This window comes from Macrotis lagotis, chromosome 2, assembly GCF_037893015.1.
Source record: "Macrotis lagotis isolate mMagLag1 chromosome 2, bilby.v1.9.chrom.fasta, whole genome shotgun sequence".
In the NCBI taxonomy this organism is placed as follows: Eukaryota; Metazoa; Chordata; class Mammalia; order Peramelemorphia; family Peramelidae; genus Macrotis; species Macrotis lagotis.
The window spans coordinates 281,305,049-281,319,807 of NC_133659.1; the positions used below are offsets into that span (position 1 = coordinate 281,305,049).

Here is a 14,759-nt window from a genome sequence, read left to right on the forward strand (position 1 = left end):
AACCTTAAAGGCTCTTGGGATGACATAGCTGTATTTTCCAGACCACATTTGCTTGATGAGTTCGGCATAAGATTTTGCTATTTCACCTCTCATTCCTAAGGGATTGTCAAAATTCAATTCTTCTTGATATTTATCATTGAGGAAATATTCAGTAAGTGGAGGAGTGTTGCTCAAACACTGAAAAAGTTAAAATTGGTGACTTCAAGTAAAAGTAAATATAACTTCACACTTTCAAAAGATTTTATGACAATGTGATGGAAGGAACTGATTTTTTTCTTTAGTAATGGACATATAGAAGACTTTTAACTACAATTTTTTGATGGTAGTTAAGCTTTTGATCAATAAAAACACAAGTAATTAATCCACAACAATAATAATATTAATAATAATAATCCACCCAAATAATTAATCCAGTCTATGCTCTCAAATTTCAATTTGGTTGATTAATAAATAAAAACACTAAAATAATATTTTGATTTGTCATACTTAGAACCATTCTATAACATTTCTCAATATTTGTAAAAACTTTTTAACTGTAACAGATTACTTGTTAATTGAAAGAAAAGATGTTCATTGCTTGCTTCTTATTCTTTGATTTGTAGATGTTATTGTTGACTTACTAATTCAATAACTTGAAATATCTGCCTGAATAGTAAAAAATTATAGTACCATGCAAACAAAATATATTGCTTTAAAGGGTATTTGTTTCAGTTATTGCCATTATCCAATAAATATAGTGCACTACAAAGCCCAAGCTCTCCTTTTGCCTAATGATAACTGGTGGGCATGGTTCTGACTCTTACTTCAGCTGAGTCTAGTAAAACAGTTATTCAGAACTCAGGGCAGGTGCTTTTTTACTCTTCCTAGTTTCCCAATATCCCAGCAATCCAACTTTCTTCTGGGGAAAGTTAAAAACTGTAGACAGATTTGTTCACTTATTTTTTTTTAACCAAAATTAAATAAACCAATGGGCTAAAATTCAGTTTTTCATAAAACTGATAGAAGCAAGCATTTTCTTAATATTCAATCTTAAATTTCACTTTTATTAGCTGACAATAATATATCATTTAACATTTCTGAGGGTAAAACATTCATTTTTGAATTAGGCTTTTTCAGGCTCCACTTTATGCCACACAGTATACACTAGAATGGTCAAATAAAGCTGTATTATCACAAAGGGTGCCTATGAAATTTCCTTAATGGGAAAATTTGTTTTTTGTGTTTGGTAGGAGAAATTAAAAGCCAGTTGCCAATACCTTTTTGAGATAAATGACTCTCTTTAATGGGAAATAGTGAATTAAATTTTTGATTACTTTTCATTTGGGCTAGTGTGAAAAAGCAACTTAGATGAGAAATATTTAGATAACTTGATAGAGAATCTGATTTATATATTGAGCATCTTATATATTATTAGCTTAAAATAGCTATAGAAAAAATGTTAGAAATTGATTTGACTAATTAAAAAACAATGAGGGCACTGTTATTGCTGAAACTAGACATTACAAATTAACAAACACAATCTAAGTAATTATAATATCTATTTGGGGAGTTTATTCAAGAACGATCTAGGGTTAATATACAGCATGCCAAGTCAAAGTTAGAACTTCATATACTAACTAGGATTTATTACTACACAATCTATCTGATCATGAATTTAACTTTAGCAGTTTGGGATGGACCTTGGGAACTTTTCAAATGGGAAAATGAGCTTAATTAAGGAGGGAGAAATGGAGAAGAATTTGCCACTAAGAGAGATAACAGTTTCCTTCGTTGCTCTTACCCTCTCAAAACCTTTAGCTTTTTTCTATTTCACTCTTTTTTTCCCCTCTTCTTTCATTAATATGGCTAGCAATGGTAGTGGGGTTAGGGAAGAAAGACTGAAGTCTAATTGTTACAACCTAGTAATGTTATTCCATCATCTTTATTTTTAAAAAATAGCAGGAATCTCTTATCTATCAAATAACTAAGTAAAAGCAAAGTTGATTTAAGGTAAACAGCATTTATCAAGGTTTACTGTGAAGAAAATACTGTCTTGGGTCCTTGAGGAGTTATGAAGAGAGTAAAATTAATAAATATTAGGGAGATAAGCAACCACAACCATGCATGCATAAACACACAAAAAAGTTGTAGTATGGTACAGTGGAGTACTGGGTGTGCACTTAGAAAGGACAATTGTTTGGAATCATCTCACTGTGTGACCACAGGTAAACCATAACTTTTAAATTTTGATTTCCTCATTTTTTAAAATAGGGGTTTAAGAGCATCTGCAATACCTAATTCATTAGGATTGTGAGGCTGAAATGAGATAATATACACCAATGTGCAAAATTTACAGTAGCATCTGAATGTTGGCTGTCATTACTAATGCTAGAATTATAAAAACTTCCTCCAAACCCATGACCAACCAGAGCTGGACTGAGATAAATATATATGTCTTTATATTTAGAGCCAGAGGAGAAGCTATGAAAGGAGCAAATATACTCCCCCTCTACCCCGACCCCCAGTTCTTCTTCCATTTGATGCTGATTTTTTTAGGTTTTTTTTTTTTTGCAAGGCAAATGGGGTTAAGTGGCTTGCCCAAGGCCACACAGCTAAGTAATTATTAAGTGTTTGAGACCGGATTTGAACCCAGGTATTCCTGATTCCCAGGGCCAGTGCTTTATCCACTGCACCACCTAGCCACTCCTGATGTTGATCCTTTTTAATCTCCTCTGTTGGTCCATTCCTCCAAAATATGGCTGATACACAAAACTCTTTATTGGGTTCTCTTCTAGGCTCTTACTAGTTAACTTCAGTAGTTCCCATAAATTTTATTATCTCTGTGAATAGAACTCCCAATTTTTTAACACCTAGTCATAACCTCTCTCCTGAGCACTAGTCAATTACTTCTAGCTGCCATCTAAACCTGGGGGGGCGGGTTAGGCACCTCAAATATTAACATATCTAAAACAGAACTCATTTCAGCTAGCCTTTGTATACTAACTTAGCCTTCCAGTCATCCAAGATTGGAACCTTGGTATTATCCTTGGTTTCTCATTCTTCTTGTGAATCTAATCAGTTCCCAAATCTTGTCACTTTTTGTTCTACATTGTATCTTACATCTGTCCCCTTAGTTCAGGGTCCTCAGAATCTTTTGCTTGTATTATTGTAATAGCTTATAATTAGTCTCTCAATCTTGTGTCAGCCCTCTCAAATCCTACATAGAACTATCTAAGTGATTTTCCTAAAGCACAGGTCTGACATAATACCTTTCTTCTCAATAAACTTTCCTAAGTCTCTAACACAAAGTCCACTCTTTTCCTTTTAAACCTGGCCCAAATCAACCTGGATTCTTTTTTGTTTTAGTTTTTTTTAGGTTTTTGCAAGGCAAATGGGGTTAAGTGGCTTGCCCAAGACTACACAGCTAGGTAATTATTAAGTATCTGAGACCACATTTGAACCCAGGTACTCCTGACTCCAGGGCTGGTGCTTTATCCACTGCGCCACCTAGCCACCCTCAACCTGGATTTCTGCTGTTCCTCAGAAATAATAGAGACTATCCACAAGTCTCTATTCTGACAATTGGGGCCCCCAACCTAGAATGTCCTACCCTCCTCAATTTTGCTTCCTTTAAAACTCTCCTCCAGCATTACCTTTTAAATAGTCTTTTCTGACCCCTCTGGAGTTGCTACTGCTCTACCACCACCTTGATTTAATTTGTTTATACTGCTTCATGTCCATGTTTTATCTTCATAGACTACAAACCCCTTGAGGGCAGTTTCAAATCTTTGTTTCTAATCTTAATGGCTTGCTCTACTGTCAGGCACATAGCTAGTACTTAAAAATGCTTACTTATCAATTTATCGGATCTTAAATGATCACTTGTGAAAACTTCATTGGTAGGAGTGTTTAAAAAATAATATTTCACAAAAGGAAATGGTTTGCAGAGTTCAAGTCTTTCTCAAGAAGTAGATTTGTTTCTATGGGATTAAGAATACAAGTGAGAACTTGATGCAGGAGTCAGCCTGGTGCAGGAGGGGAGGGATAGCTGGTGAACCAGGTAAAGACAAAAAGGGAAAGAAGGCTGAAAGGGGCATACAGAGAACAGGCTCAGATAAAGAAGAAAAGTAAAAAAACAAGTAACATTTATACCATGTTTTACATCTTCAATACAAAAGCAATGTAAAATCCCTTTAAGTTCTAAAAAAGGGGAGAGAATTACACCTAAGGAAGACAACTTGTTCTTATGAGCTGGCTAGATTTGGAGGACACAAACTGAAGGCTGAAGTAGATCTATGGGTTCATGGGAAGAAGAAGTATCATCTCAATTCATACTCCATCTTCTTCAAAGAAATTTTTCCTATCGCCCCCCTCCCACTGAGACTGTGTATAAATCCTAGAAATCTTAGATGTACACAGTTTATTTTCATTTTGTCTCACTCACAAGAATGTGACTCCCCTAAAGTACAGAGTGTATTTTTTGTCTTTATATCTCTGCAGTGTCTATCGCATATATAGCAAGCGATAGACACTGTCTAATCAAGTTTTGTTTAATGGTAGGGTTTGGTAATAAATGTAAATTGAACAACTAAATTGGATGCAGGAGGGAATGTGATAATTAGGACATTAAATAGTGGTAGTGCTACCAGGAGAGAGGAGGAAAACTTAAAAAAAAATCCCCAAAATATTAAACAGAGTTTGGGGCTATGACAATGATGAATTTGTTTTATACATGTCTAGCTTTGGGGTCACAAAAATGGAGCTCTAACTTGTGAGGAAGAAAAAGATCCCATGAATTTTGTGGACAATGTCCAATGTTAACAATGGGGAAAAAGTTTAGCAACAGCAAATCAAGACCAAAAAAAAAAAAAATGACAACAGATGTTCAAGAAAATCTGAAAACTATACTGATCCTTGAACTGAGAAAAAGAAGGCAGATACAATATTAAATATAGCAGAAGAATAAAGAATAATATAGAAAAGGCTGCTGAATTTGAGTAGGTTTGTATCCTCAGCAGTAGAGGAAACCCAATAACCTCCAACAGTAATGAACTATGACTTTGAAAAACATAACTTATTATCCCTTTGTTAATACTTAGAAAATGTTAATCATACCACAAATCTACTCCTCAAGGTTATTAGAGAATTAACAAATAGTAAGGAAACATCCAAAAATAGTGATTCCTCAGGTCTGTTTTTTTCTAAAAGAAAGAATTTTAAAAGGCTAAAGTGTTGTCCAGTTTTAAAGTGGATGGAGATCACTAATTTAAATTATCTGAGAAAAAGATAATTTAGATTGTATTTTATAAAATTTGCCCTTTAAATAGGTATATCATATTAAAAGGTTATCCGGGGCATTTAGATTCTACAATTTCACTTGGTAGGTGTTCTAATTACCCATTTTGCCAAAGACCTTTCTTTTTGTCAAATTTCTTGACTTTCATTTCATTTCTTGAATTTAAGCTATAATTACTTTCTCCTATCTTGAAATCAAGATTCTGATATAATACATTTAAAAATAGCTATTAAAGTTAATTAACCCCAATTTTTTAATTTTTTTTAAAATTTTCTTTATCACCATATCCAACATCAGAAATGTTGACAATCCCAAGAATATCTTTCCTAAACTTTTGATGATGGTAAACAAAAACAAGATGATAATTTTAAGGAAAGATGGGGATAAGTTATTTTGTGCTGTTTTCCAGCAAGCTACAAGATTATTTCTATTTAATACTCTTTTTACTCTCAATATGCTCAATAAAATGCTGTAGAAATGACTTTATTTTCTTTTTTCACTGACTACTTATAATATTCAATATATTTACAAGTAATACTAAATATATTCTTTTTCACTTTTCTGGTAGTTAGCTTTCCAGCTACCTTTTCTATTTATCTGTATGTTTACCTTATGTTAGACATCCCTTTCACTGTGAATTGTATCTTGCTTTCAAGAAATATTCAAAACCAATCACATTCAATCTATTTGCACTCTCAGTTCTTCTTGTACCTGCCACTCTTTTAAGATATTTCATACCATACTGTTTAAAGGCCAAGGCTTCTAGAGTTTTAAGCACTTGGGTACAAATCCCAATTTTCCTACTTAGTACCTAAATAACCACGGTGGCTAATCACCAACTCTCTAGATCTTACATTCTTCATCTAATGAGACCAAAGATAGAACCCAATCTGTGGGTTGTTTTGCTTCCCACCTCCTGCTCTGCCTTGTCTTTGAGAGTAAAGAAGTGGTACTCTCCACATTCTCACATCTGGCCATGTCCTTCACAACCCAGTGTCTCAACTCTTGTAGAACACCATCCAAACTTCCTTCAACACCCCCACACTATCAGTTTTCCATTCCATCTCCCTCAATTTTCTCACTCCAAAAGTCTAAACCTAACTCCACTCAGTAATTCCAACTGTGCCTTTGGAATACATAATCCACAGGCAATATATTTCCTTTTCTCTTCCTTCTATCCCTGCTAATGATACTGCCTCCCTGGTCATCCTTTCCAATACTGGTTGAAAAGACATTCATTCTCTTTGGCTCATTAGTTGAGGCCAGATAGTTGGAATACTCTTTGCTCCTCACTGCCACTTCAAGATTCTCCTCTTCCTTCTCACTCAGTAACCTCTGTTCTTTTGAGATTAATGTTATTCATATCTATCACCCAATCAAAATCCTGGCAGCTATTTGCCTACCTTTCCATCCTCAATGAATTTGACACTTTGCTCCCAATTTTTCTCTCCTCCTCAATTCCTGTCCTCCTAATAAGGGACTTCAACATATATATGATGATTCTCCCTCAAATAATTCAGTTCCTTAACCTACTCAGCTAACCTCAGTTGATCTTGTCTTCCTTTACAAAACTCTGCCTTGTGACCTTCAATCCTGTGACCCTTCAATTTTCTCCTAGGCCATATCTAATGCACTAGCCACTCTCCTTTTTTCCTCTATTTTTTAACCCCTTGGTGAACCAAATCAATTCTCGACTGTTCACCTCTTAAATCTCTAGCCCCCCCTTATGATATTTATGATTGGATCTAGCCTCTGCACAAGTGTTGTTGAATGAAGATGGAGAAAATCATGCAAACATTCTGAAAGGGTCCACTACAAAATTATGTTACACATCTTCAATTGGACACTCACTGTTGCTAGGTCATCCTAATCAGTTCTCTCTTATCAATTCATTCTCTTGTTTTCCTCAGTGGCTCTTCCAAATGTTTTTATTCCTCCTCAAACCTCCTATGGCTCCAACCTTTCCTGCTGTCTTGGTTAAGAATTTAACATCCTATTTTACAGAAAAATTTTGTTATTTACCATGAGTTCCCTCTTCTTCATCTCATCACTCAAGTTCCTTTTTCCACTCTTCTCTCTTTTATCCCTTCTAACATGATGAAATGGTATTTATTCCTTTTCAAGGCTAAAGTTTTTACCTGTTCAGACTATCAGCTCCAAGAGATTGCTCTCTATGGTATCCCAACTCTTTCATATATTTTTAATCTCTCCCTTTGGACTGGTTCATTTATTATTATCTATGTTATCCCTCAACCTGAAAAAATCTGATACTTTCATTCCTGCTAATTATCGACCTACATTTCTTCTGCTCTTTGTCGTTTGCCAATACCCTTCGCTTTTCTCTTTTTTTAAACTCCTACAATTTGATTTCCAACCTTATTCCATCAAAACTACTCTTTCCAAAATTATTAATGATCTCTTCTTTGAAAAATCTAGTGGTCTTTTCTCAGTCCTCGACTTCTCTGACACCTTTGACACTATTGATCACTCTTCTGTCTAGGCTTTTGGGACACCATTCTCTCCTGATTCTCCTGCTGACTGTTATTTCTCTATCTCTATTGCTAGATCCTCTTCTATTAATAGGTGTCCCATAGAGTTCTGGCCTGGGGAGTGTCTTCTCTCTTCCTTCTATACTACATCGCTTGTTGATCTCATCAGGTACCATGGATTTATTTACCACCTCTATGTTGATGATTCTTAAATATCCCTATTTTACCCCAATCTCTCTCTTTCTCCTGTATTCCAAACTCTTAGCTCCAAATGTCTTGGATATTCAGGAAACACCTTAAAACTCAGGATGTCCAAAAAAACCCTCATTATCTTTTCCTCTCTACCCCACACCCAGAACTTTAGACTCAAAGCTTAAGAGTCATCCTGGATTCCTCATTATCTCTCATCTGTGACTGTGGCTACATAGCTAGAGGAGTGGCTACAAGTTTGAAAGGCTAGAAACTTGAGCTCAGTACAAATTCTAAGTCAGTTGTCTAAGGGCAAACATAGTGAGATGTGCAGGGCTCACCTACAGGTACACTGCAGGGACATGTGTTTTTGAGCAATAGAAACTCTTAGTGGGTTTATGATAAGTGGCAAATTAGTAGAAGTACAGAGTACTTTGAGTTAGGAGATAACTTGGAGACAGTTTACATTCTAGCACCTCATTTTATAGATGAGCATTTGAAGGTTTAAAAAATGAAGGGATTTTTAGAGTAAGAAGACATAGAGGACAGCTAGGTGGTGTAGTGTATAGAGCACTGGCCCTGGAGTCAGGAGGAGCTGAGTTCAAATCCAGTCTCAGACATTTAATAATTACCTAGTTGTGTGACCTTGGACAAGTCATTCTCAACACCACTGCCTTAAATAAATAAAAATTTTAAAAAGAATAATAAGACATAGAAATAAATAGTATATATATATATATATATCTGGGATCTGAAACCAGATTATTTTGACTACACATTCATTGCTCTTACCTGTATACTATGATTATTCCTTCAATTTATATTTTATAAAATAATTAAAGAAAAATGAGTAGTTACAATACAATAAAAAAATTTAAAGTATCATTTTAGAAATTCCAAAAGATCAGCTAAAAACTTCTATAAAAAGAAAACTTAGAGGAGACATGGAAAATAATGGGCTCAAATAGTGGCTATATGAATCATTTGGGAAAGATGAGGCAGGAAATAATGATTGTCATTAACAGTTTGCTATATTATCTCCTAGTTATAATTTTTTAAAATTATATCTTTTGTTCCTGTCATCTCAATTTCTGAAGATTCCTCTTGCTCCAATAAGCCATCTTTTATAACAAAAAAATTAAGAGGAAAAGCAGTCTGATAGTACAAATACATACTGTTACAAATCCATAGTTCTCTACCTCTACAAAGGGAAGTGTGTTCTTCTGAAATAATACTAGATTATGATAATGCACATGATATATCTGTAATAATTAAATTCAAGAATTCATCTAAATAAAAGTCACCATTTACATCAAACAAAAATGAAAGGCAAGGTCTATGAAATTTCTTTTGGATGTTCTGATGATTTGTCATTAGACCCACGGTCTACTTCAATTTCTTCTAAGCACTGAACACAAACCAATGTCTATTTTCATAATTAGACATATTTTGCAAAAACAGTGCCTCAATTACAGATGAAACAAAAAAATTCTGCTACTATATAAGTGATTTTCCTTTTTTTCTTTTTAAAAATTTATTTTAAGGCAATGGGGTTAAATGACTTGCCCAAGGGCACACAGCTAAGTAATTATTTAAGTGTCTGAGGTGGGATTTGGACTCAGGTCCTCCTGATTCCAGGTCTGGTGCTCTATCCATTATAACACCTAGCTGCCCCCACAAGTGATTTTTCCTAGCTTTTGGAAGGAATTGGGTTGTTTTCAATTAAGAAGCTATAACCAATGATTTATCTTTTAGGCACAAGTTGCTATCCTTAAACACCAACACACAATTTTTAAGACTGTGTTCTGATGAAATAAGAGGTTGCTTAAAATAAAGCAGACTTTTGGTTCAAGTTCTGCCTCTGATCCATCCTGGATGTATTCCTGGATCAGCTACTTAACCTTTTAGGGTTGCAAGAAACTTTCCAGGACAAGGTACAGAACATGTACATTGGTAAAGTTTCTATATTAGTATCTTGCTCTGAATATTGGTGAAATTACAGGTCAGGATCAAAACAAAAAAAATAAAAAACTAAAAGGATGTAAAATTGTCCAAAAAAGTACATATCTTTAAAAAAAAAAGTGAATGTGAAACATACTGAATTATGCATACACACACACACACACACACACACATATGCCAATAAAACCCAAGTAATTAAAGATAGACCACTGGACAGAGCCAGTCCAGTTGTGTCATTAACAGGTCATGTAAGTTTAGAAAGTCAGTTTAAATCAAATTTTCTCTCTCTTAACCTAGAAATTATTATCAATTCAGAAAAGTATATTACAATGTAAAGATTCATTAGAAATTTAAGCTTCCTCTCTCAAATTGATTGTATGACACTATGTAATAAAAATAAAAATTCCAAAGCCACAATATCTAAAACCACCATAAAATCAATCTTTTCAAGTTGCATATCATGGATTATTTTTAGCACAATATTTGATACAAAAAAATCTGTAGAAGGAAGACAGTCCTTGAGGACAGTTAGAATGCAATAATTTCTATGTGTAATCTTCATGTTTACTACAGAAAGCCTTTTTATATAAGTCTTTCGTATTCATAATGACAACTTCACTTACTGGGTTGCTTGACATTATGTCTTACCCTATTCAAATAATAACAGAACAAAAAAATCCCACGCATAAATAACCAAGTAGAGAATGAAGAAATTCCCGGAAGTTTTGGCTACAAGAAGACATGTGAATTACTATGTTCCTCAATTGGAATTTTTTCAAAGCAGTTTCTAAATCTCCACCCACAAAAAAAGATGATCTCTGGTATTCAATTATAATGGACAGGGTACACTTAAACCAAAGATTTGTGTCTTTTTATAAATTTTAAGATCATCTACTCAACAGTGAAATGAAGAGAGCAATGAAACCTAAGAATTTGGCGGTCTACATTATTCTTGTCTTGGTTTCCTGGTTCCAATTTATGTGAATCTAAGAAGTAATTTAGTCCCTCTTAGCTTTAGCTTCCCCATAAGGAAAATGGAAATAATTGTAATATTAACTAGATAGTTCTGAGAATCAACTGTCAATATAAGTGAAAATCTTTGGAAACTAGCACTACTGATTACAAAGTGAATTTTGTGCTAACCTGGAATATGATTTTTTTGAATCATTCCTTACTGATAGCTAACATCTTTATATATGCTCAGTTTTCTGTATATAGACTACTATATCCTCCAACTATCACTAATATGATGACTAAAAACAACTTAAGTTTAATTTAAAAAACATAAATCCAAGTGATTGAAATCCCTTCACTCTAGAACATTCAGGAAAAGATAATTTATAGGCAGGTACTGCTCTAGACTGGAGATCTAGATTTGAGAATCATCTAAATGGAGATGGTGTTTGAACCTCAAGAAGCTGCTTAGTGCCATACCCTTCAGAATTGTTTTCTTTGGTGATAGAATATTTAATTCAATGATGTTGGGGCAGAAAGTATCTTTGGGATGTTTTCCTAACTGTGTTCAGATTACAACATTCTTCTGAATATCCTCAATTGTGGCAAATCTCAAGGACAAATGGCCAAATGAATTTGGAGTCAAATGTGTTAAGTTAGGTGCTACCATGTTTGGTTAAAACAATGACAGAAACAATCACAAAGATATAACTATGAAGTATGCATGCTGATTTTGTCTCATGGCTATTTAAACCATTTCAAAAATGTTTTGTGCAAAGTCAACATTGAAATACATGTACAGCCTTGCAAAGTGACTAAGAATGAAAAGATATTTTGATGTTTAAGTTCTCATATGTCTGCTTAAAAACAACAACAAAAGTCTCATTCATTACTTTGAAGTCATAGCTTTTGGGTGTGTTCTCCTAAGAAAATACTGTTAGTTGGAACCAAGTAAAGAGACTGAAATAGCTCTACTATGATGAAAAATTACTTAATACCTGCTGCAGATCAGAATTCAAAGGCATTAGTTAATTTGTGGTCCAATGAGAATTTTTGGATGGATTCTCTTCTCAGAAGGTGACCTTCTAATCTAATTATCTCCTGTTAACACTTATTTTTCAAATTGTAGTGGTTGACAGAAAGAGTTTCGCTGAAAGTTTAGCAAGAGAAAGAAGAGAAGCATGAGGAAAGTCAACCCAAGACAATGTCATTCAGAATGAAGGAGTAATGAATGGTAACCAAAGACAACTATGTTTATTCTGTTATTCTTCCTGTTGGTCCCTGACAACTGCTTAGATGTGGCTGACAATGAAGATTATATAAATGAAAGTCAATAATAAAACCGAGAAAAATGCATAGGTTTTGTGCTAAGGGGTCAGATAACAAAAATTAAATCTGAATTCAATGCAGAAGAGAGGTTCCTTGAGGATATGAACTATTTTGTGTCCTCAAAACTTAGTACAGTGTGTAGAACACAGCAGATGTTAATCCCTGCTTAAGAGATGAGATGTTTAACTCAAATTGAAAAACACATTAATTTGGGGGGCTATGGACAGAAGAGGGAAGTTACAATAATTGATATAAACGAACTGGAAAAGAATTGAGGAATCAGAAAAACAAATTCTGAAAAAAATTTCAATTTGCTCTTCTAACAATACTGAAGACTGAACAAAAGATTTCATCAACATTTCTGAGAGACAGAATAAAATTAGAAAATTTAGATTCCACCTATTATACCTAGCTCCATCCAAGGTTTAAACCAGTCATTTAACCTCACTCTCAATTTTACCATCTGTAAATTGGTAAAAGTAGCACATGGCCTACCTACTTCATATGATGTACAGAAAAGCAGTGTGAAAAGCCTTGAAAAACCGGGCATAGTGATATCCCTAATCACTTGGGAGACTGAGGCTGGTGGATGCTCTGAGCTTCTATAAGACCAAAGCTAATCCTGTGTCTGTAGTAAGTCTGGCACTAATATATTAAGCCCTGGGGAGGGGGGCGGCGGTTAGAGAAGAAGGGGTGCACTATGCTACCTAAGGAGATGTGAACTCACCAGAAACTGAGCATGTCAAAGGTTCTATCCTAATCAGCAGTGAAATGACTGCAACACCATTTTCATACAACATACGCATATGTAGTATGTATGACACATTACACAAACACATACATGTATGTTTTAGAGCTTTACATATTTTAACTATAAAGATTCTGATTTAGAAATGCTCCTTTTATGTATCAACTTCTACAATCTCTAATTTAACTGTCATGATACTTGAAAATTACAAATATTTTAGTAGTTTTTCTGCAGAAGGAAAATAAATGATAAGTTCTATAAAATATAACATTTTGGGAGAAAAGTCATTGAAAAAAAAGAAAAATTTTATTTTAAGGATATGATATAAATGTTCTTTGCGACCATCAACCTGGAGAAAACATGTATTTCAGTATTCTAATTGAGAGTTTTTCTAAGGAAACAAAAACCTTAACAATGGCTCTTCTGTTATACAGTTGAACATTAGTAGAAGAGACAAGTAGAAGAGACAAAGTGTTAAAAACAGTTAAGTCACTGGTTAATGGTTAATTCCTTTTTATGACATTTTTTCCACATAAAATTTCCTACCTTGATCTAAAAATCTGAAACTTTAACTAAATGATATATATCTTGATTTAAAATCTGAAACTTTAAATATAAATGGTATATATATTTTCTTTATTATAACATTACATATGAAGAATGTAAAACATTGTTTTTCCTTAAACATACACAATTCTTATTATACTTACGTATACTGTACATTTCTTTTACTAAATACATTGACTAGTAAAATCTAAATTTGTAGTGCTCTGATGACTGATTTACAATTCTCCCATAAACGTCTATGCCCAATTTTATTCATGGATTCAAATAAAGTTCCATTATATAACCAAAACTCATATCTTTAACAGCATTATATTTTAGAAAATGAGTAATTAATAGCCATCCCAATAATTTGTAATGAATCTGGAATTTCCCCAGTACCTGGAAAATAGTCAAAGTAATCCCCTTCAAAAAGAGAAAGTTGTCTTTTGTAATGCTGAATATGAACCACTCCCTTTCTGTTCAGGTGCTCCAGAAGCCCAATTCTCAAGTGATCATGTATGCTCACTATTTTAGTAAACCGGTAACTAGAACAGGAAAGAAAACAAACTTAATTTTTGATTACCTAAAGCTTTTGAATGAGTTGAGTAACTCAAACTGATCAAAAGAAATACGTCTCACAATCCTTGGGGGAAAGGGGAGAAATCTTCCCACTGATAATAAAAATGAAAACCTGATCTAAAATAAAAGTAATCATTTTACTTTGAATTGATAAAATAAAACTCAACAATTCTACAATTATAAGCAAAATCTTTTTTCCCTGGGTTTAAAGGGGATGGAGAGATGAAGAAACATTTTCAGATTTGACTCCTCAATAACATTTCCATTAACTGTCTTTCCATCATTCCATGGCAACAGTAGCCTAAAAACTTGGCGTTTTTGTAAATTCAAGGCACTGTATTTGTTCTGTGATGAAAATAGGAGAGTAATAAAATGAAATATAAAGTAAAATTTTAAACAATTGTGAGCCCAAGTTTGTTAAGTGGGCTGTGCCATGAGGTTTCTTTTCTCTAAAATTAGTATTTTTTTTATTTCTTTTTTTAGGATTTTGCAAGGCAAATGGGGTTAAGTGGCTTGCCCAAGGTCACACAGCTAGGTAATTATTAAGTGTCTGAGGTCAGATTTGAACTCAGGTACTCCTGACTCCAGGGCCAGTGCTCTATCCACTGTGCCACCTAGCTGCCCCTAAAATTAGTATTTTAAAGGAAAATCTGAATAAAATTTTAGGATTAGATTCAAAGTCTTCCTC

At 33.9% G+C, this 14,759-nt stretch overlaps 1 protein-coding gene across 14 annotated transcripts in view; it reads right to left on the minus strand.

Annotated features, from left to right (window-relative positions):
* Positions 1-14,759, minus strand: part of USP15 (ubiquitin specific peptidase 15) — a 207,338-nt gene that overhangs the window by 25,828 nt on the left and 166,751 nt on the right. For 11 of the 14 annotated variants that reach the window (XM_074226234.1, XM_074226233.1, XM_074226232.1 and 8 more), the window contains one exon: positions 4-177. In XM_074226234.1, the coding sequence (XP_074082335.1) occupies positions 4-177 (174 nt within the window). Of the gene's footprint in view, positions 1-3; positions 178-13,891; positions 14,038-14,759 lie in introns of those variants that run through there. The other 3 variants (XR_012476191.1, XR_012476192.1, XM_074226243.1) reach the window with 2 other exon arrangements.